This window comes from Hyalella azteca, unplaced genomic scaffold (assembly GCF_000764305.2).
Source record: "Hyalella azteca isolate HAZT.00-mixed unplaced genomic scaffold, Hazt_2.0.2 contig1645, whole genome shotgun sequence".
Lineage (NCBI taxonomy): Eukaryota > Metazoa > Arthropoda > Malacostraca > Amphipoda > Hyalellidae > Hyalella > Hyalella azteca.
The window spans coordinates 281,807-306,825 of record NW_025931949.1 but is presented as its reverse complement, the minus strand read 5'-3'; the positions used below and the strand labels follow the sequence as shown (position 1 = coordinate 306,825).

The 25,019-nt window shown below is 38.8% G+C and overlaps 1 protein-coding gene across 1 annotated transcript in view; it reads right to left on the bottom strand.

The window, feature by feature from the left end:
- LOC108669448 (dystrophin) overlaps positions 1 to 25,019 on the bottom strand; it is a 402,745-nt gene that overhangs the window by 333,154 nt on the left and 44,572 nt on the right. The window contains exons 38-42 of the mRNA XM_047883400.1: positions 24,384 to 24,497; positions 23,611 to 23,910; positions 18,113 to 18,257; positions 17,205 to 17,332; positions 13,635 to 13,733 (exon numbers count right to left, since the gene is read on the bottom strand). Of these exons, the coding sequence (XP_047739356.1) occupies positions 13,635 to 13,733; positions 17,205 to 17,332; positions 18,113 to 18,257; positions 23,611 to 23,910; positions 24,384 to 24,497 (786 nt within the window). The remainder of the gene's footprint in view (positions 1 to 13,634; positions 13,734 to 17,204; positions 17,333 to 18,112; positions 18,258 to 23,610; positions 23,911 to 24,383; positions 24,498 to 25,019) is intronic.

The window sequence follows — 25,019 nt, the reverse complement described above, 5'->3', positions numbered from 1 at the left end:
GATACCGAATGCAAAGGTGCGTGAAAATTTAAATCACTTATTATAGAGAATTTTCTGTGAGCAGCAACAATTTTGCTTGTCGTATCTCCACAATATATTTACACTTTCAAAGCAAATGATAGTCGATCGAAGATACGAGTGATTCAAAAGAACAAGAGTTTCAGAACGCGAGTCAGTCTACCAATGATAAGACATAGACCACTCTTTACAGAGGAAAGAACAAGAAGGTGCCCAAAAAAGTTGTGAAATAAATAGCAAATATTTACATTGTGAAATTTTAATTAAATTCTACATGCAATTCACACGAAGTTCCAAGTTCCTATAAAAGCCTTATGTTCAATAATACTGATGTGCCATAATTTATCTTTTGGCACTCGATCTAGTAAGGCGTGATGCATCGTACAGGTTTAATTCTGGCATGCCACAGCTCCGTAAATAAGCTAAGGTGCCAGGATATACGAGAGACCATAAAATATCTGAGCTGGAGCAAACTTTCTGCAAAGAATAAGCTCTTTTTTTTCTCGAGACGATAATGAGAACGAAAAGTTCGTCTCGAGGGTCGGAATGCCTTCAGCACTAAACTATGGTCACATACTGCAGAACAAAGCCGCAATCTTGCACCTTTCTTAGCAGAATAGTGAGAACTATAGGAAACTGAGATATTGAATCAATCTTACAAGAAATTTTGTGATGGTCTCAAAAGAATTTTCCTCATTCGAAACAAAAGAACCTTGTTTAAAACAAAATAAATGTCAGCACGAAGGGCTTCAAGCAAGAATTACTTATCCTGAAATAGACACAAATTATGCCACAGCATAACCCATGGTATAAAAATTCTATTTTAAAATAATAAAACAAAATTCCAATTAATTAAGAGGACGTAACGAGCCCGCGGTCCAGCAGTCGTTAATGTCGGGGAGGTTAATTTGAACCATTAATTGTGAAGTCCCGATTTAGTTTGGAGCTCCGGGACTGCCCGAATATCAAGCAAGACGGTCTTGGCCGACGCTCGAGCGCCGGCCTATTTTTCTTATATCAACTGATTTCGCTTCTGTTTGGTTTGTGTAAGTAGACAAGCCGAGCGCCCGTCAATATCTTAAGTGATCGAGAGTAATTACACCTTAAGACAAACTTAGATGCCAATAAAGTGCCGTGATAAGTAATTAAATGACCTCTTTTAAATGGTGCGTCAGGAATGATTTACGTTTCTCTCAATTGCATGATCAAGTTTAAAACAATCAAAACCTATGATGCCTGTGCAATTAATGTTTGCGAGTTTAGCGGGAATACAAAGAGCGAGCAGCTCATAAATGGCCGATACTGACGCTAGTTTTATAGAGGCCATCAAGAGATCCTGATGTGTGAGCGTTTCGTTGGCTGTAATAAATCGAATTCGTGCCGTGTTGCCTTCACCGATGATGTACTCACCACAGACTATTATTTCCGTGTCAAACTGCATATAATTGTTGATAATTACTCTTAAAATGAATATATTTTCAGATAAAAATTAATTATTACAAATACAAATTATTACAGATACAAATTAATAATTTTCTGCAACAACATTATATGCAATACTTAAAGGCCAAATGGTTAAGGGATGCATAAGAATTCTTCATCGGCACAAAGAATAACGAAAGTTACTCTGAATTTAGCATCAAGTTATCACCTTTCCTCTGAGTCTACAAAGGCTTGAGTTGAGCCAGCGCAATCCCGACGATTGAATCGAATACATGATGAAGTTACGCGAGATTGCGGATGGGCGACAATGACTGTCATCTTCGCCAAATCCAGAATCAATCAAGTCCACTAACTGCCTGTCTCTAGCGTCACGCACGCGACCTGAGCCAGGAGTGGCCGTGTGTGGCGTGCAGCTCCCTCGTTGTCGTATTCTATTACCCAATCATGCGGCCAGCACACGCCACGTGGTCTCAAGTGCTCAAATTGAGCCTCATATTATCGCTTGACTTAGAGTTCAACGTCGTGATTGTCATCAAAATCAAAATTAATTCATAAGTTTGCTAAGAACTAGAAAAGTTATATCGAAATCCACTAAACACTGAACTTTTCTCAGCTGCATTTTAAATTGCAGATGCAATGAGCACGACATTTTACGATTTACCAAAAAAAAAAAAAAATCTGGTGAAACCGACCATTAACTCAAATAGTTTCCAAAGAACAATTGAAAATTGATTTTAAGTCTTTCCGCATCGGAAATATAGCCACATTCTTGCTTTCTTGCGCTCGAAACAGCGTCAATACAGAAATAACAAGATCTCAATAATTTGAAAAAATATAACTCAGTACTCAATGCAGTGAGTGACAGAGAGCGCCTTTTCTCGTCGACGAAAACGTGAAGTCACGGACTGACAGACGGACGGACATGACGAGCACAATAGGGCATTTTTTCCATAAATGAGAAAATGCGCTAAAAACGAAAGACTGCCCATGTCAGGGTTTCAACAATGCTTAAAACGCTAAACTGAGATGCTCAAGATATATATATATATGGAGCAAGACAGGTGGGAAGCAGTGACTGCACCGGAGTGCGAGAAGCAGCATGAACGGCAGCAGTATAGCAGCGGCGAAGCGTGTTCCAGCTGCGAAAAGATCGATAGTCTGGCACCTCACGCTATTTTGCGCGAGGCTCGCAAAAAACAACTTCCTAACCATAACGCTAGCTTCCAACCGCTTCTCTAGGAAATATTTTTGATATATTTAAATTTTTGAATTGACGAGTACGAATGTTATTAATCCGCATTGAAACTTCGCAAAAACAAGTAAACTATGCTCTGAGTTGATAGAAAAGTTTGGAGGGAGAGGGAAGAAACTATCTTTAAAATTTTTTCAATGCCGGCCATTACTTTTCATTACATTTTTCTATTTAAAATCAGGTAGGACAAGCTCATGCGTAAAACATGCAGAAATTACTTTAATTTAAATTAATGAAGTGTCAGATAATATTTATTGATTTCCGTATTTATAGGCTTGTTATTAATATTATTTAATTTTTTTTCCCAAATAATATTAATATTCATTTGTACATTACATCACACCATATATAGGTAGCAGGTTTCCGCAAACGAAACGTTAATTGAATTTTTCGCAAACGTCGCAACCCCCACCGCAAAATATGAAAGTTAACTATACGCTGCAGAGTTTAGCAACAAGATATCAAATGAATAAAGAGTACAGTTAATTATGTAACGCAAACTGAATTATGTGACTAGCCAGATAATTCATAATAGTGAAAATAATACGTATGAAAGAAAGTCTTTTCAAATGCATGCGAAATACATTGTCAAGTTCAACAACATTGTAAAATTAAATAAATTATTGTGGAAGTAAGCTAAGTTTCGCTAGAGTTGAGGGAAAAACAATATTTGTATCTAAATAAAATTAAACGTACGCTGAAAATAAATGATAAAATGGTCAATTTAGTATATAATCCGAGTTCAAAAAGCCAATGCGAAACATCGGTCACCGGAGCCAATCTGCAGAGCTCAGCTTACAAGCAACGTGAATACTTGTGCATTCTACGTGTCTTGCATCACTGACGCAGAACTGCCTCCTATACCCTTAGCCTGGCCCTGTCCATGGCAGCAAATTCCTAAAGGCTAAATAGTTATTATACTGCATTCTTAACCCCTGATGAGTGGCCACCGATAAATAGCCAAGTAATATCAAGTTCGGTGTATTTATGTGGAGCCTTTATCTCGTTTGTTTGCCGCAAAAATCCATAATAAGTGAAGTGACGGCAGCGCTCAAGTCGTTCAACAGGTAGCATACCACTTTGCTACAAATGGAGCAATACCATTATCGTTGTGTCAAAAAAAAAACTGAATGCTACAAACGATATTTTTCAGAAATCATTTTTTTTTATATTTGTTCCCGAGCCAGATAACTTCTCATAGCTTTCTTGCATTTTTCACTTGAAGTTGAATTTAAACCAGATATGGCCGCCAATATTCTTTGACAACAAATACGATGGTAAAAGTGTACAAATGCCTCAATGCACACGATGCCCGTGTCACCGTAGCAACTATAGATTTCTATTTGATCTCTTTCAGGTGAGAAATAAACTTGAACGTCCAGAAAACTGAAAGTCAAACTATAATCCAATTTCGAAACCTGTTTAAAACGTGCAAAGAAACAAAATAAAAAAAACATTAAACAGCGCTGGATATTAAAAAGCATTCTTGCCATAAATGTAAATGAAAATTAGATTATCCAACGATTCCATGTGAAAACTTACCCCGAAACGATGCTCCAGGGTATTACTGGTCCGATGATTCCACATGTTTCTTTTCTCACCCTAGGTTCAGAAAGCGAGCCTCGGAAAGTTGCGTAATCACTTCAAAGCGTAGATTTAGCGATCATTGTTCTTCATATAACACGGCAGCACTAGGTTACAGTGTACTCATCAACTACCTCACACCGCAGCCTAGCTAGTATATAATATAAAGCATATAGAATATCTTGGATATAGTCTTTACCTTATATCCTGATGATATGGTTTGTGCGGCACTTCCTTGATATGTTGTTTCCGTAAAGGCAGTAAACTTATCACAAATGGATACAATAAGTTTACTCAGATGAACCCTGAGTCCCTGACCTCAGCATTTGCTAATAGACAAATAGTTGTGAAATTGATTAGAAATGGTTCTTAAATAAGATGCTCTGTTAAACCTAACGCTTTGAAAAAAATGAACATACGTAAGAAGGGAGAGCATATTTACTACTCAGCGATTGTGACACTTTTTTATCCTAACAGAAAAAGAAACTTGAAATGAGCGTCGAGAATAATAGCTCCCCATTCTTACAACTACCAACTAAGATGAAATAATATAAGAGATTTAGAATCAAGCCTCTTAGCAATCTTGACACGAGCCAATTTTGTGAACTTTAAACATACTCGTAAATGAAAATTGTGATTTGAGAAGCCCTGATCATATCAGAAAGTGATTGTTATGCGGCCCAAAGTCAAACGGAAAAGGAAAATACATGCATGAATAGCGTAGAACCAAGTTGTAAAGAATCATAGAGCAAGGAAACGCAAGACATGCTTTGATCTCTCCAACGCATCCCAGTCTGGCGACAGATCCCAGTCAAGTCAATGACCGTCAGAATAGCAAGTGCAAGTTCGATTCGAAAATATTTGGAGTCGAAAGGAAGAAGAGCATACACTGTAATTGTAGCTTACTGGTCTCCACATGACGAAACAATAATTGAAACAGTCGGTAATCCACATGAATCAACTGGAATGAGCCTCCGTTGATACGGAGCCCTTAACCAACAAATCCTGCACTAAATCTTTTAATTAATCGTCCATTGGGAGTGAATTTTGATGTCATGTTGATGTTAAAGAAGTTATTTCAATTAAGTCTTAAAGCAGCATAAAGTACATGATTGCCCCCTCAACTAATAGGCAACGAAAACCAATCAAGTTAGTCGCAAGGCAATCAATATCAGATCAAAGTCACGGTCGAAATTGTTGACATGGCTGAACAGAACACTTCATGAGCTAAACCGGAACTGCATCGACCGCATCATGAGAGAGCTCCCGCAACATCAACGGAACCTCTCCAGAGTAGCACATGAAAACAACAGGATCAATGCGTGCTCGGGCGGTATGCAATAAAATTTCTACAGGCCGTCTCGCTGAACCTAGGAATAAACCAATTGAAAACTGTCAATAAAAAGTGGCAAGTAAGTACATGATCAAATCTAAGTGACGATAAAGGAATCAAATATTTGTTAGACAATCATTTCGTTCATTTTTGCTATATTTCTCATGGATAGACGACGTAAAGAATTATTTGTGAAAAAAAAAACATGGAAAAAAACATCCGGTTCTTGACAGAGCTGCTAAGAATCATCAAAGCTCCGAACAGATTAAGAAAGCAAATGAATGCCCAAAAAACATCTAAAGAGATGCAAGTTATTTGAAAAAAAATCGGGTTGCTTACGCATTCATCGCTTTATGGCTGCGCGTTTACTATCAGATGAAAGTTATGCTTCCCGATTGGGCTTGAGAACAAGTATATAGGGTGATATAGCAGTAGGGCTCCGTTGATGAGACTGCCTCTTGCATAGGCTGTAGGCCGACCACTTAAAAATGTACCGTATGCTTGGCCGTTATTAAATCGTTGCAAAGTAAACGGCAGTCTCAAGGCTGTATAGCTGGAGCAACCGAGTTGCACACGTTTTCCGTCCGTAGAAAACTATGCAGGAACACTGAACCCGTTTAAATCAGCGGCTTTTTGCCGATTTGCTTTTATATTGCTATTATTTCACGATTCCATGAACGTGACAATATAACTAAAAAAATTATTCATTAGGCGCTTTTGTTATTAGACGCTTTTGTTAAAAAATTCAGAATATTGCAGCGCGCAAGCGCTGCAATATTTTCAAACACATAACTTGAAGACATAGTCATCACAGTCCCTAACAAAATTTCGATGCGAGTCCGACTGTGAAATATAGGTGCCGCCTAGGACTCGGAATACTAGTGGATCAGCCGCTCCATGTCCGCTTCGACTAGAATTTGAACGGCAGCCTCTGGGAAGCTTGCAAGCTCGGTATGACTCGGCTCAGCCAACCCTTCTCATACTGTCAGGCAACTATAAAGTCGGTAGGAGATTCTGTCGAGAAGCTGATTTCGTTCGGGTGGGCAATCAGACCCCGAAAAATTTACCCGAGTGCAGTTACTCTAGGGCAGAAGCCTATCCAGTAACCGTATTTTGTTATGGGTCGTCACTGAATTTGCTCAAACTTAAATCGAAAAATGATTGGGACTCGACCAATAAAACGAAGTGAAAGCCACTTAAGCTTCATCGATTGGTAGTGACAGCTACAAGTTGAAACGACAACGCGACAACCTGTCAGCTAGCGGTTGTTGAGTTAATTTCGCTTCGAACGATTAAACATCGTTCTAACTTACAATAAAGTACCTGACAAATAAATTCACTTTGTCCAACCTAAAAAAGTTAATTGCAGCACCAAAAATTATTGCGAATGTTAGGAAGAAAAAAGGTCGAGATGTCAAGAGAGAACAATGAAGCGACTAAGCAAGAATGACAAGCGGCACCCGATGGCTTGTTAAGTGCGATGAGGAGCAACGCTCAAGAGTTTACGGGTCAAGCAGGCAATCCAGCACGTGCCCAGAATAGTTCAAAACGCAGCCACCCTTCCAAAAGCGACCACGTAAGCCTAAAGTGCTTTAAAGGCTGCTTCAGTACCCTAATCGGGCATAAACCGGGACGGTATCCTAGATTGCCTCATTACAGCATCACAAGCATGACATGCAGCAACTGTTCACCACCGCAACACTAAGCGAATGGAAGATACCAGCTCACACACTGAGCAGTAGAGAGATAACGCGAGAGACACTCAACACGCGCGCACTTCCCGAACGACACTGGAGTGCCTCGAGCGCTGAGGCTCAGACATTCCCCTAGCGAGCGTCGCACGCACTAGAAATATTTCTGGCAGCCGGTGTAAGCACAGCTTCTAAGAGATCTGATAAAAATATCATCACAATTACTATAATGTCGCCGGTATATAACATACATGACTTGAATTATCAAATACAGTATTATAGAAGATTTGCAGTCCTCGTCTATTATGGTCAAGTTAGGAACAGAGAATACTACGTTTAGCAATAATCTAAGAGCAGATGCTTTCTACACTGACACGAATGACAGGCAAAGCTTCCAGCGGGTGTCATAAAAGTTCGCGTGTCCGTCGACCGGAACTCGATAACGATGACTCAAAAAAGCTTCACAAGAAAGTCTCCGGAAAGACAAACCATTATTTAACTACCTTTGGAAGTTTGTGAAACACTAATATAATCGGAACTGTGCGGAATATAAATCACATATGGACACTAACAACTGAAGCAATAAAATAAAATATGGCGCATTTTCATACATCTGGTCGCCACACTAAGCTCATTATAAGAAATTGCCTAACAGCCCCGGAAATTTTTCTTCGAACTCAAAAAATTACGTTCTTTGATTAGCATTAAAAATATGAGTCTATTCGTACGACACAATTAACCGTCGAATGAAACTATCTGATAATATGGAAAACAGGAACACTTTTAAGCACAAATAAGCAGGCCTGTACGCTGAAAAAAAAATCAACGAGGAAATCTAGAGCAGATGTAGTAACAGACAACATATTCCAAACCAGCACACGAAACCAATTAATAAACACCCAAAAGTTAGATGATAAGAAAAGGTACAACTTGAAGACTAAGAAAATGAAAGCACACATTAATTTTGGAAGTGACAACCCCAAAGACCAGCAAAGTCTGCTTCATCAGTAGCAACGGAGAGTGACGACAGAGCGAATCCGGGTCCTGTTGCGCGCGGCTTAGCGGATCAAAGTAATTATGCGGACCACAACACGCCGTGACGTATTAAACCCCAGTGATGGAGAGGTAGCAAATTGAATTACCTATTGCAGGTATATTACGTTGTATGGATTCAGCTAGTAAAGAAGTGCATAAACTTCTAAATTTTTGTTAGTTCGTAGGGTAATTTGTCGAGTTGATTTCATTCTATCTCAAGAATGTAATAATGTGGTAGAGCAGAAAAAAATTTATTGGGGTAAGATAACGATGTCAGAAAAAAATTGATCGTTATTGATTACAATTTAATTTCATTAAGGTGATCTTGAGGTCCAATACGTAATGTAGTTCATTTCACAACCTAATGTGAAATTATCCCAACAGCAGATGCTGCGGAATGTTTTGTAACCTGATTTATTGGCGGATAATCAATTCATCGCACGGAGACAAGGGGAGGAAAAAGCTTATAGTTTAATAATCGCAGGGTAAATGAGAATCACGGATTAATCAGATTGTAGAGCTTATCTCGACAACGGAGAAAAATAGCCGAGCGGCTCTAAACGTGAGGTTCTTTCGTGGTAGGAGAAATCGGGTAAAATAATGACGGAAGTACCGGTGAGAAACGAGAATGGTTCGAATTTGGAAAGGAAGTCAGATGAAATTTTCGCAGAACCGGAAAAAAATTATGACACGTAAAATGATACTCAGAAAAAAATTATAATTAAAAATATGAAAGTTCCACAAATACCTCAATTTTACGTACTGCAATGCCCTAACAAATTATTTAAGAAGAAATCATTTATATTACGGATGTCAGACTTTTCATTACACACTGTTTAGGACATTCAATGAAGCAGAATCCGGTAATACAAAATCGAGGATCTATACTCAAATTTCCCAGCCTAATACATTTCCCAATCAAGATTTGTGGTACTCGTTCACATCGGCTTTAAACGCTCAATTTAATAGCCATTTTCAGAACCTTCGCCACTATATATACTCTCAAAACCGTTCCTTTATAACGGGACTGAAATCTGGGACTTGTGATGAGCTCGTGAACCTGCCGACACGCGGACACGGAGCCTACACGTACCCCGGATTTCTTGGCATGTTCAGATAGCATCAAACATGTATTACGCATGTTGCATGTTCTACGCATCAAACAGAGTCATAAATACTTAACTGCTGAATGAGCGACATTTAAAAGATATTCTTTTCAATCTTTTCAATGATATGATTGTTCTTTGAAGACTCGTTTCTACAGTTATGCTACGTAGGATAGGCGCAGATTTTAAATACACTACAAAAATTTAGCATACTATATCAGTGTGAAGATTCCAGGCACGGATCCGTGCAAGTCATTTTCCTTTCCTTCTCTACCAAGTTTTACCTTCATCACTTTAGTCGATACGAAGAACAGTTCAAGGAATATGGTGGAATACATTGGAAGGAATCATGTTAGGAAAGATAGGTCTAATATATTGGAAATGATGACTAGGTAATCGGTGCAGATGCAGATACAAGTATCCATTACATTGGATATACACATTTGACAATGGAAAATGCTGCAATATATCTATATTAGATACCATTAATACTTGGCTATTAGTAACCGCTATCAATAATAAATTAAAATTTATGCTCTAATATTCCACAAAACTACTCAAAATACATGATGAACTCGAGCCTAAGAATACACAAAATTAGAAACCTGAAACGTAAATATAATTGTTGGTTAACAGAGACGTCCTCGCTGAGCACATTAAGGAAAAGTACGGAGCGGAACAAGAAAACTGGGCCAAGTTTCGCAGAGTTCACAAAGAAAGAACCTGAAAATTTGGATGGAAAATCCCTCAAGTTGTGCGCCAGGAAACAAACTTTGTAAGTGAATGGACAAGCGGAAATGAAGCGGTCCAGCACTGGGAAGAGGCAGCGACAGCCCATGTAATAGTTTCAGTCATGTCCGTGGAGACATGAACCAGGCGTTCGCGAACTAATAGCAAGAAAAATGTGAACGCAATAGTGGTAGCTATGATAGAATACAGAAAAAAATGGTCAAAGATCTCTGCCCGTATCAGGATGAGCGAAACCACGTACTTCTCGGTAGGCAAAAGGTTAGGATTTTATTATGAAGATGTAAAACAATTCTGGTTTAAAAAAAAATCCTGATGAGGAAGGCTTGCGCTATAGATATGGACCATTTACAGCATAGATATTTAACATTTGCAATGAAAATAGGAAAGTTAAGCAAGTTAGCGCAACGTTGTCAGTTTGCTGTCGCGGCAACAGCAGACCATGCACAAAGGAAGTTGATATCCAGTTTTAACTGCCAGGAGTATTGCAGACCGGTTTAACATGTCGACTAGGAGACGATCAATTCAGTTGAGAAAGCAACTCAACTCACTGCTAAGTTTAATTCGAAGAAAATCCAGCCTATGCAAATATAATAAACGAAGTGAACTCCATCCGTCATGGTGATCATAAGCTATTTTATTCACCGAATAGATTGCACTTGCGTGAAGAATATTGAGTCAATAAAACCTAATCATGGGTGCTGAGGAGCATTTGCAACTCAACGTGAACTTCTGCTATCAGTAATCATATGAATCCTGTATTAAAAAGTCACGAAATTAGTAACGCTTGCAAAAAATTCCCCTTGTTGCTCTGAGTATCTGTGGAGCCTAGTTAGTCGGAGAAAGATATTGTCAGCGCTATCACCTAAGATTAGTGTAGCACAAATTCCAGGATCATCCGGAGATTACGTTCGACATCAATATCCACAATATGTGCAGGAGATTTTTGAAAAAAAAAAGATCCGAATACAACCAAAGAAGTGGTACTCGCCATGTTGTTTCTTCTGTCGGTTCACTTCGAATTACAGCGTTGGAAAACTCTCACGCGCCGAAGAACACAAGAATATTCCCTTTCATTCTTAATTAATCAGACATCTTCACTATTTCATAGTGAATTCGCAGGGAAATTCCTTCAGTGGAATTGCTATAAATACGTTACAAACACTACTAGAGGTCATAAGATAGTGAATAAGATAAGTTAACAAAAACAGATTTCAGGAGCAATGTATGAATAACATGCTTTCTTTAGTTGAATAAAAAAAAGTAAATAAGCAAAAAGGAAAATTATTTCTACAGTGTGATTCACGGAAACCTCATTTTTTGTATTTCGCGCCAAGCAGCCAGACATTGTAGGGAAAGAGCGAAGAGTATTTCATATGAAAAGAGAGGTAATGAAGTTTTGTGTCCCGCCTAGTCAGATGCCACTATGCATTGGACAAGTGAGCAGCGTGCGTTCGCTGTCGAGGCGTACTTTTCTAATAGCCGTTCCATCATCGCTACTTAACGGGCATTCCGTAATCAGTTCCATGTTCGTCCTTAAGGTCAGGTTCCTGATTGAAAATCGATTGTTACGTGGGTGAACAAATTTAGGGTAAGTGGAAGTATGAATGCAAGTGGGTCTGGAGGTCAGCGGACTGCCACAAAACCCCAAAACATTGACTTGGAGAGGCATTTCTGTGTTCTACACACCGTTCAGCACGTAAACACGCTGCTTTTCTAGGGATTTCGAAGAGCAGTGTGGTACGAATACTCAACAAATAACTGCAATTTCAGCCCCGCCCAACTGTCTGTGATGCCTTTTTTTGTCAAAACTGGCTGAAATGAATGTCAGGGATGTCTGGTTCCAACAGGATGGAGCCACGACCCACACAGCGCGATGTTCAATGGAACTTCCCAGACAACATTTTGCACAGCGCCTCATCTTCTCGAGATGTGAGCTTCTTTGGCCGGCCCGATTCCCCGATTTGGCTCCTTGTAATTTTTTTATGGGATTATCTTAAATCGATTGTTTACAATGACGTCCACGGACCCTACCTCATTTGAAGAACAACATACGCCAAGCCATCGCCAACATACCCGTCAATATGCTTCAGTGAGTTGAAGGAAACTTCAAAAATCAATTAGCTGTCATCTTTAAAACCGAGTGTTACAAAAATTTAGGTTAGGGTTTTCCAGTAAAATTTATATTGTAATATCTTTACCAGTTCTTTTTGTGTTGAGCTTTCAAAACAGGAAGCTTTCGTGAATCACCCCTGACTGCACCCTGTATATTCTTGTTATTAAGGGTAATTTATTCTCAGATAGTTCTTCAAGTATTCTGTAAATATTATTAATTGTGAAAGGAAATAAGCAAGATATCATTTTGTACTTTTATAAAACTAAATCAAACAAGATTTAGCAGCTTGTCCCAGGAGATAATTCAGAATAAATGCTATGGCTCGTCAAAACCAAAGTGGAATTTTCTACATGATAGCTAAGAAACTTGTCTTTTCTTTTTTTTTTCAGATGAAGAATACTCAACGCTCCCCGGGCCATAATTTGTAAGATGTCATACTTGGAACTAAGTGATACGAAAATGCAGGTAATGCATTTTTAAATAAAATTTATATTATAATGATATCTTTACTAGTTCTTTACTAGATACGAACAATGAATGTTTCGTCATCCACCCGTAATCATGTATCTGGATTCAATCGGAATAAGTTTTCGGGAGGTCGCACCTAAATGCATAAATTTTAAATGAACAATCGTTGGAGGGGCGGCTGTTGATTTGCATAATTAAAAAGTCTCAGGGTCGCCGAAGGCAAAATAACACACGAGTGAAAAGCTTCCTAATGAGAAGCTGTGAGCATCGAAGCGTTGGAGTTGCCCATTAAAACTTCGTTAATTGAACTTGTAACGCAAATTTTTGAGACACAAACCAAATTCGAGGCAGCGAGCATGCATGCCCGTCAGGTAACGATCATGAATATTAACGAATTCTTGAGAGTAAATCATTTTTACGATGAAGTTAAATCTAGAACTTCTCGGTCGTTTATACATGTTGGCGAGTAATTATTAACTGATGTCAAGCGATAATATCCAGTTAATAATATTCGTAATATTATTCAATGCAATATTTAGTCAATTAAATGGCAATAACTTCAAAGAAATTAATTATGTCGAAGATATGAATGATGGCAATTTCGATGAAAAGGAAAATTTTTTCCTGAGGTATCTATCGATAAAAGTTCATAGTTTAACACTACAACACCCGACATCAAAAGCGATATCGTTTTTAAAGTGTTCACGCTTCCACCATGTCTCTTCATGTAAATAATTCAGAGCAAAAAATTCCCAAATAAATTTCGTATTTATGAATCAAGTTCTAAAAAATATTTATTATTAGTAATGTCCAAGAAATGACTTCGAATTAACATAATTACCTTCTGCTTCTCAGTCATGCTGCGGATGTCGTCGAGGTCTCCCACAACAACAGTTTGCTGGCGACACATCTGCTCCACCACCGTCAGCCAGTCCCGGATCTGGTAGCAAATAATTACAATATAATAATAAAATACGTCAATACTGTAGCATAAACACAGAAAATACAGACAAATAAAATTATTATTATCCAAATATTGTCACACTTTCTCACTCCCAGCACAAGAAGAGAGAGGACGTATCACTGATACACCTTGTTACCGGGCCCAACTGTGTCAGAATGACCCACACATGAGGAAAAAGTGCTTCGGTACTTGGACAGTCTCACTCGTTTCTCATACTAGACGCTCAGAAAAATACATGGGTAATACTGTCCAAATAGTGACATACTTCCTGTGTGTGGCACTAAACCGTCCTATTGCCGGGCAAAATTGGGTAAGGATGACCCAGACATGGGCAAATAGTGTATCGTTATTTGGACAAAATTTCTCAATTTTTCTGAGTGTACACCTCTCTGAGTTATGACAGTGCACTCTTAAGGGTTCTTTATTACGCTGGCAATCTTGATAGCAAGCGCCACACCGTCTCGAAGGTAGCACAACTCTGCATGAATTAAAGCTTTCAAAGACAGCCGTTACGTCTCTTATTATAATGTGCGGCCAAAACGATTATAATGTATAATGATTATAATGTGTGTCGAAAACGATTATAATGTTAAATGATTATAATGTATAATGATTATAATGTGCGTCGAAAACGCAAGAAACAGCGAACTAACGATGGATAATAATTAAAAAAAATGTGGACAGAGAAAAGAGACGTGAGATTCTCTGCGCACTTGCATACCTTTGAAAAAAACAAGCAAAGCAAATGCTGGGGTGAAAAAAAACAAGGAATAAAATGTAGCGATGTGCAGCTTGCGAGGCTCGCGCGCTGAGTAACGAGATCGTAAAGTGATGAGGGTCGGACGGTACCTGAGTACGACATCTTTACAGCGCCAGCGCCAGATACACGCTTCAATTAAGGCTAAGTAGAATTACAGCGAGATGAGCAGGCTTATGGCTGTGACACGAGCGCCTTGTTAAACTGATGCTACTTTGTGCTCACGGAAATTTGTTCGTATGAATGAGACTGCAGTTCTAACATGAAGAAATACGCGTACGACGAACTAAGTCAAGACAAGTTTCACATTTAATAATGCTGATTTTCATTGACAACAACCCTTTCCAATCCAGATAATTATTGTTATATTTATAAAACTAATGAATTAGTTTTCTTATACTGCCAATTACCCTAGGGATGTGTTAGCTGTCCAAATGCGCCGTGTTCAGCGTTTCTGTCTCTGACGTCTCAATTTCTAAATACTGCCATGTAAAAAATTAGGCAGGAAACCAACGATGAAACTTTACTCACTATTGCTTTTGAACGGCGAGCAATTTAGTCGTTTATGGCCCAATATATAAAATGATGGCTAGAATGACAGAAGCCCCAGTAGAAGCAGCAGCAGCAGCAGACGCAGCAGTATCAGCAGCACCAGCAGCAGCAGAACCATCAGCAGCAGCACCATCAGCAGCACCAGCAGCAGCAGACGCCGCAGCACCAGCAGCAGACGCAGCAGCACCAGCAGCAGCACCAGCATCGGCACCACCACCAGCAGCAGCACCAGCAGCAGCAGCAGCACCATCAGCAGCAGCAGTCCCAGCAGCACCAGCACCAGCAGCAGCAGCAGCACCATCAGCAGCAGACGCCGCAGCACCAGCAGCACCATCATCATCATCAGCAGCAGCACCGGCACAAACACCAACACCAGCAACAGCAGCACTAGCACCAGCAGCAGCACTAACACCAGCAGCAGCAGCACTAGCATCAGCAGCAGCACCACTAACACCACCAGCAGCAGCAGCACTATAGCACCAGCAGCAGCACTAACACCATCAGCAGCACTAACACCAGCAGCAGCACTAACACCAGCAGCAGCAGCACTAACACCAGCAGCAGCACTAACACCACCAGCAGCAGCAGCACTAACACCATCAGCAGCAGCAGCACCAGCAGCAGCAGCCGCAGTGCACGAGAAGGGCCGCGGGCATCACAATGGCGATGACACGAAGCAGCGATCATGAGCGCAACGAGAGCTAATGGTCGGTGCAGCGCGACCGGTCAATACTGCACCGCAGCACTGCTACTCACTTAATTTACTGCATCAACAAGGACATTCAAGGGAACAATTATTCAAATATAAAGTATTTTTCTCTCTCTCTTTTTCTTCGAACAAAACTTCCGTCAATGGGTCTACTTATTAATCAAGCTCAACGATTCGTTCATCTGAGAGAAAGTGGCGGAAGAATATAAGTTCTTCATCTATTAGAAGAGAATAGACAGAAAAAAGCTTGTACTCCAATAAACAACGGTAAATGCCAAGAAAAGGAGCACAATTCGTTAATAAAGCTCAACGATTCGTCCATCAGAGATAAAGAGAAAATAATTTGATTTCTTCAGCTACTTGGATAACAAAGGTAGCAATATAGCTTGCACACGGTAAATGGAGCAACGGTAAATGAAAGCAAAAGGTACACTAAAGAATATCTCGGCTTTCGCTCGCATAGGAACGCCCATCAAATATCTGTCAATGACAAAGACACTTCCCTGAGCGGTAAGAGAATATCAACCAAGAACCTGTCATGACAAGCAGAATAGACTTGGCAGTCTAGCTAGGGAGCAGCAGTTTTTTTTTGTCGTATAGTAACAGAGTATACGAAGTGAAGCTAAATGTGAATAAATCGTATAACTGAAGAAAGCTTAGTTGAGAGTAGCACTGTAGCACAAATGAAGAAACTAGCTAGAAACCAGTGTACGTTGCATCGCGAGCTGAATTTCACGACATCAGCAGTAACATTGCGGTGAAATGAAATTAATAGGATCTTTAAAAAGTAAATTACTTCAAAAAAAGTAAATTAGTTCTAATAAAGTAAAATATTTCGTTTACGATAAAAGTATCAACTTGTGCATAAGTACAGTCTCGAGTTTATGGAAACAGAGCAGTAGTCGCGAACATGCGAATTCATTGCCGCAAAATTGAGCCACGTTATTGATTTTTTGAGCGATGACACATAAAAAAATTATCAATGGCATCAAGTAAGATGACCACAAAATTCAACTGGAGTCGTGTACTATTTTTCCAGATAAAGCCTTTACAAGCAAAACCCGAAAAATAGTTTGTATCTGATGACTAAAATTACCCACTAGTCAAAGTTGTACTATTGATATAAGTGGAAATAAGTAATTACTTATTATTTAAATAATAATAGTCAGTAATTATCTTGATATCAGAGGGAACAAGTATTTATTTATTATTAAAATAATAATAGTCAGTAATTATCGTGATATCAGAGAAAACAAGTATTTATTTATTACTAAAATAATAATATTCAGTAATTATCGTGATATCAGAGGGAATAAATAATTAGTTAATATTATAATAATAATAGTCAGTAATTATCGTGATATCAGAGGAAACAAGTAATTAGTTTATATTATAACAATAATAGTAAGTAATTAATAGCAACAGTCACCTGTAGGATGCTCTTATCAAGCGAAGCCATGATGTAGGACGGAGACGATCCCTGGGGGGGTCTGGTGGAGCGGAGCAGGGGGGAGGGGGGCGTCATCAAGCCCTTGTTATCAACAACGCTGCGGTTCTCTGACGACACAACACCTATTTTAATCCTCATACTTATGTTACTTTCAGCATAATATTTACGGTAATCTCGGTGCACTGTTTACGAAACGTGAAGTTTAGAATTTATATACCTTTTTTATTCACGGGCTAATATTTATTGAATTTATATGCCTTTGAATTTATTTGCCTTCCGGTAGAGCTTAACTCAGCCTCGGTCGTGTCGTTTGACGGGCTTAGCTCATGCCACGGTCGACGCATGAAAGTTGTGTTTCAAGTTGGAAACTACAAGGCCGGCAGTACAACAAATAATTAAGTCCTATGAGTTATATATATCCCCGATAAAAATAATGCAACGAATAAATAGGAAACTCGAAACATGTTGATTATAATATATATATAAATGAATAGAGTTGTCGAGACAACATCGATAATCCAATAATACGAGTATCTCCAATAATACGAATAGCTCCAATAATACGAATAGCTCCAATAATACGAATAGCTCCAATAATACGAATAGCTCCAATAATACGAATAGCTCCAATAAATTCGTAAATAAGCTCCAGATCTGCTGGGGCCATACTTTCAAAACTCGCTAAGTTGATGTTATACTTACGCTATATTTTCTTGTCTATGATTGGTTGATTTTGCTCGAAAGGCCGTCAATTATCGGCTAATGAACTTACGATCTCTTAACTTTTTTGAAAGTATGGCCTCTGGAATTAAGGCCTAAACAGAATGCGTATTGCACCTTCGAAGTATATGGTGTTTTGTAGGATCTAAACAGAATGCGTATTGCACCTTCAAAGTAGATGGTGTTTTGTAGGACGAGTGCCGCGTCGTGCGCCGCGTCGCTGCCGTCAGGCTGCCGTGCGATGAGGTCGCGTGCGGTGGACAACTGGTCCGGCAGCACCTTCAGCCGGCTGTCGATGATGGACATGCGTTTCTGGTGGACAGAATCGCAATAATATAAGTTAGTGATTGCAATAAGAATCGTTCAATCAATGTCTTTATTGAAAATTTTAACTTTGAAAATGGAAACAAAAAAAGAAGTTTCGAGAATTTTAGAATTTTGGGGTTTTCCCAGCAGAAGTTTTTACCTAGCTTCTTATCCCAGGAAAGAATTCAAAATAAATGCTTTGGCTCGCCAGAACCAGAATAGAACACTCTGCATGATAAATACGAAACCTGTTCTTTATTTTTTCAGTTGAAGAACACTGAAAGCCACATGAATAAAATTTGGAAAAGTTTTGCGGGGCGAAACAACCGACCTCATTCTTTGTGTTGGAGGCAACAGGTTGCCCCGATCTACTGGTCGAAAGGACCTGTGAGTCAGCAACGTATGCTCTCAAAACGCTGATTGGATCTAACTCAAGTTCGTCGTCATCAACATTTTTCAATTTTGAACTGAAGTTTGGAGCTAAGTCATTAGTAAGCTTGTTTGTAACTGCAATATTAGGAAGGCTGTATCTGTCCCATCTTCGGTCTTTAAAATCATGGTTCGCACGACAAAAAATTGGGGTGTTTAAAGAACTCGATGTCGATGAGTCTTTCCACCGGAATGAATCATCATTAAAATGTACGCTTTTATCACCATTTTCATTTTTATTTACAGAGTAATCAGAACAATCCAACGGTTGCCTGCATTTAGACAGATAAGGTGAACTCAAGACATCTTGATTGCCCCCAAATGTAGGCGTAACGTTTGAGTTTCTTATGCTGTAGGTTGGCGACGACGTCAAGCTGTTGAGAGAGACTCGTTGATTGCCCCAAAGAGCTGGTGATCTGAGAGAGGTCCGTGGAGCAGCATTAGATGAATAAGGGGACGCGTAAGTGAAAGGAGACGTGTAGAGTCCAGGCGACATTTTTGAAGACGCTTTCTCCACTTCATCAGCCACCAAATTATTCAGCGCAATAGAACCCGAGGTCTTTTCAGAGCCAAATGGAGCTATTTTTTGGCTAGTTTGAGATTGAGAATCAAGATTCTTATGATTCCAAGAAACTTTGCGATTAGAATTAGGAATGTCAGTCTCGCAAATTTTATGCGTTGAATTGGACAGAAAATCGCGAGAAACTTTTGACGATAAACAACTTTGCTGCTCGAGACATTCGAGCTCGGGGAAAAAAATCGGGTCGGTTTGACAGCCGGCATCGGCGACACTGGAAGCCACGCCATCGATGAAAGGAAGAGAGTCAGTATCATTGGCAAGCGCAGTGTTTTGAACTGCTATTTGTGAGTCGGCTTCAGTGCAAGCGTTAGTGCTGGTGACAGACTCGCTCGAGGTATCAAGATCAAGGTTGGAAGTTAGAGATGAGTTCGAAGAACCGACGTTTCGCTTCCCCCGAGATGAATGTCGCTTCTGACTTTTAGGGGTTCGACCAAATTTTTTCGAACTGTTCATTATGCATGAATAAACATGTGACCATGAAAACGAGAAGTAAAATACCAGTGAACTAACAATGCCAACATGCAGAATTGTTCCTGAAAATAAAGGCAAGGGAATACACAAGACGAATGGCAAGCATCAAGATGAGGAATAACACCAAAAACAAGATTCTCACTGATGAAAAAGTGCATATGAGTACATTACTATTTCAAAACAAATATTGGCAAGTAGTGGGTTAATTGCTGCAGTTCCCTCTAAAATTTCGAACACGCTTATAATGGGCCAAATATGAGAATGAAAAATTGCAATCCATTTCAGTGCAATAAAATGTTGTAATTCATAAATAAACGCATAAAAGAAACAGAATTTTGAATAGATTATTTTGATGAACGTGAAAGAAAAGCATTTTACATGGTAGGATAATTAATTACTTAGCGGAATGCGGCAGTGTGCTGAGTTAAACTCTCAGCACGGCTTAGAAATTTCTAGACTTCGCAAGGAATTTTCGGCGCGGAATTTTTTCGAAGTATTCCAATGATTTCTCATTTAGCGTTAGGCCATCACCTCCAAAAGAGCGCGAAATGTTCGTTTCATCCACGGAAGTTGCCTCAAACAAAGAAAGCCCAACCCCCCCGAACAAAAGCTAAAAATGATCATTAATTCAGAGCCAGGCCGAAAAGAAGGCCGAAAATGAAAACCTAACTGCACCGGCCCATGGAAAATGCGTTTAGAACGAAATCACTTTCCAAAATAAATCTAACAATTTTCACAGACAAAAAACTAATTTTGCGAGTGATAAAAAAATAGGTGAATTGTTTGAAAGTGAAAATAATTCACCAATATATGTGTATGCAAACCCGGAACACTTTCAGTATAATAAAAACAACCATTCTCGTCCAAACCTACCGTAATAAACATAAAATGGTGAAAATATACATCAAATTAATGACAATCATAATGTAAGAGCGGTAAACGAAAAAATATTAAAATTCCGTTAGATATTAGAGCCTGACCAAGAGTAGCCTGACGAATAGAACAATGCAGCAGAGCGCTCAAGTCGAGAGCCACGATTACCGCCAGTTTCTATAAGAATTTTTTCACGTGTAAGCAACAGACGCACACGCACCGGCATAAAAATAGAAGAGCAATAAAAACAAACTAGACGACCGCAGCTACGCGGGTGCGTACACGACTATAGAATTGCCCGTAATACCGCTCGTAGTAAACTACTTCGCAACAATGACAAGTGCGTATAGGATTATTAATAAATAATACCTACCTCGCATGCCCTCTAACTATCTTCCTTCAGATGATACAATTTTCCAACTTAAATCAGACACCGGAGACTAGTGAATGTATAGATAACCATAAAGTCGGTACAAGAAGTAGAAAAAATTGAAACGTGCGACAAATTTAGATAGGGATTCAAGCAAAGGAACCAGAACCTTGTGGATTGCAAAATTAAATTAAAACAGTTAAATAATGCGTGCTAGGAAGTTTTCAGGAATAATCAATACCATTGAAGGAGAACTAAGAGAGGAATTGAAAATAAATTCAAAATTAAAAATAAATAAATAATCCATACATTCAAATCTACGTAACATCTATGGGTCACTTTTTCCATATATTCAGTAAACCCGGTGAAACATAATTCTTTGGAGCAAATAAATAGATAATGAAAGTAGAAAATGTAGCCCAATGTAAAAAATTTCGAACATTAGGAGCTAGAAAAATGCGCTAGTCAAGCGATAAACTCGACAACAATGTTCGAGCGATGCCATGTAATACATTCCACTGCATAAACCAGATGCCACGCCACGGAAAGAAATCTCGGAACTCCGAGCATTATTACCGGACAATCGTAAAATCTGCCATCGGAAAATGTATCGGAAACCTTCGAGCTCCGTCGAGGACACAGAGCTCATCTGGCTATGAGGATTTAGAAAGACATTGCTGCCTACAGATCATCTTTATGAATGAAAGGATGAAATGGAACGCCAGAAATTCTAGCAGCAATGTTAATCAAATTGGTATAAGTTTACTTTAAAATGGATAAAACTTCTTTCTATGACTTGCAATGAATTCAAGAATGACAGACCGAATCATCACAGGGAAACCTGGTGAAAACTGACTGAAACGATTAACGTGCGAGTACTCGTTCGTAAATCCAAACACTATATCTTTAAAATAATTAACAAGAGAATCATTTAATCAATTTAAAGAACAGCAATCAAATATTTCCTATTTCCCTGGAATTTTTTCAACTGGATGCGGAAAATAGTATAAAATATTTAATTTATTAAACATATAATGTTTTCAAAAACTAATCATTAGTACGAATTTATTCAGGGTCACGTCATATTTTATGCAAAACAATGGCAGCGAGTCAGCAATGGCCGGCAAAGGAGTAAACTAAAGCCGCGATCTTGGCAGCGACACTAATGAAGATGGCTACGGAGAGCCGCTAGGCCATGATTAACCGAGCATTGCATTACGGCACGGGAATGTTTCAAAGCTAGTTAACTCAAAGTAGATCATTAATTTATTATTTTCAGAGTAGTGAAAACGTTATTCAACAGGAAAAAGTAAATGAACTCACTACCAACTAGAGAGCAAACTCTTAATATAAAAGCTTCACCAGCAATTAGGCTCGACAAATCGACAATTATTGCGAGTAGTACGGGAATTTTAATGTGACCAAAATTCATTCAGTGGAAGGGGATAAATTAACATGCAACTATTTTCTGATTTAAATGATAATTTCGCTCGTATACGCATTATAAAAATCAGATTATCAGAACTATAAATGTTACTAATCCTAAACTTCGTGGCAGCGTGGCAAGAAAAAAAACTTTCTAGATAATCCAGCACACAAGACAACAAACAATAGAGGCACAGCAATAGAGTTATAAAGAATTGACTAAAGAAATAAGCTAGCAACTGTAGAAGTGAAAGAAGAGCACACGAGCACTGCACGTTTATTAAGCACGTCAAGAATAAGACGCACGGACGGCGGCCACGACAGCTCTGCCAAAACTGAGGGCAGTTGAGCAAGCAACCCTCGTGCAGCAACGGGCTACCGCAAGTGACTCAGACCAAAGGTCGGCAACCCACACTGTCCCATGATCGAAACGAAAAAACGAAAATAAACCCCGATAATGTAGTGAATATCGTCTTAAAGACAATTAAACACAATAAATGCAATTTGAGTTATATATAATATTTTTGCAGGGTGTGAGGGTATTTGATTAGGTAAAACTTGCTAATGAGGAACAAATCAACCAAAAATTACTAGTCAAAAAGCAAGAATATATAAATTACAGCTGTCTGGGGCAGAGAAATTTAGGCAGGCTACAGCAAGTAGTTGGAAATGATACTATGCATGCACACGACAATTTTTTTATAGAACTGACAGAGAAAACTAGGAAATGTTTTTGTACATGAGAAATAACGCATCAAAGGTGTCAGCAAGATTGCAGTGTTCGGAAGCGCTTTCAAAAAGGACTATTTGTTCTCTAACTAGCATGTTTCTAGTTACGCAGGTAAGTTTCATGAAATGACAAGCTCTGCAAAATGTGCAAAGTCATTGAACGTTACCGGAAAGACTTTTCATCGTCAGTTGGTACTTAAGAAATTTTTTCCTGCATCTTTAAAATCCTACAAACATTACCACCCGCTACTTAAAACGTATCTTGTCTTAAACGATGGAAAGAAATGACAAGTGCTAATAGAGATACTAAAGAAAAGAAATAAAAGTATGCTTATAAAAGATCAAATCAATGCAGGCTCTTTAGGCCAAATCCAAACATTACAAATTAATTACGAGCAGAGTATTATTAAAATACACAATCTTATTAAAGCAGTAATAATGCACGAGTGAAGAGAAAAAAAATATTCCTCGACAGACTTTACCTTGAGCGTAGAATCGACGGGTAATCCTTTGGATTCGGCATCGTTAGCCAGCACCCAGTAAGTCGAGTCCAGGGTCTCGTAGGTCACAAGTTTATCCTCGAGCTCCCTTTGCATCTGTCGCACCAAAGCCAAGGGTTCCTGCGTCGCTTTGCTAAGGTCATCGGCATTGCCAGGGGCAAGAGCCTGCAAACGAATTTTCTCCGTCCAGCGGTAAAGCTCCTCTGATCCGTCCAACAGGTTCCGGATGACGCTAAGCTTGGTCTCGAGGGCATTCTGGTAGTCCGGAAGGGCTTGGGAAAGCTGGTGACGGACGTGAACAAGGCATTTGTTAATGGGTCGGTGAGTGGTTCGACAAAATTCGCTGTAAAAATCTTGGATGCTTACGGGAAATTCGGTTCGGTATCTACGTCATGCATTCGTTCCATGAATCTCAGCTCCAGTTTGAAAACCATTTTTGTATTTGATTTGATAACAAAAACTAATATAATATTTATTCCTTTAATACAAATAAAACCTGAATTGCATCTAATCACATATTCACATTACACGTATGTTGGTCCAATATTAAAGGGATTTTTTAGTACTAGTATTATAATAAGAAGCAATTCAACATGAAACAGCAAGGTTCACATATATAAAACTGATGATAAATATCCTAACAAAAGAAGATCCTCAATAAATTCATTTTCATAATTATATACATATCTATATGACTCCTTGTGTGTTACGAGAGGAATCTATTTTAATGAGTTAGATTAAAAAATATGACTCACCTTATCGAGCTCTGTTTGTAGCTCGGCTACTTGTGTCTGTGACACCAGAGCTGGCTGCACGTCTTGTAAGGTTTTCACGAGCTGTTTCTTCGAGTTGAGTTCACTCACGTGGTTCTGTAATTAATTAACTTACAAATTTGCCACGGCTGTAGTGCGTTAGGCTAATGGTACAACGAAACATTGCATTTCGCAGTCAAATTGAGGAATAATTTACCTAGAAACGAAAGGATTTTTTTTAATAAATGATAGTATCACTCGCAACTTTGTCATGGAGACTATAGTTCGTATTCGATTCTTTTCGGGATGTGCACCGAAATAAAAGAAACACAAATAATGAGTGAGCGTAGCTTCTATATCAACGTTGTATGACTTGCAATCAAAGTTGAACTATCGCCTAAGACGTAAATAGCACGTTATACGTATATATAGTTTTTTCAACCAGATTCTGGCAGTTGAATACATTTTGAAAAACAAGAAGTTGAACACTTGTCAACAGAGCGACAAAATAAAAAGAATATTTTTCAACAGAGCGACAAATTAAAAACAATATTTGTCACCAAAGCGACAAAGTAAAAAGAATATTTTGTCGCCAGAGCGACAAAACAAAAAGAATATTTGTCAACAAAGCAACAAAAT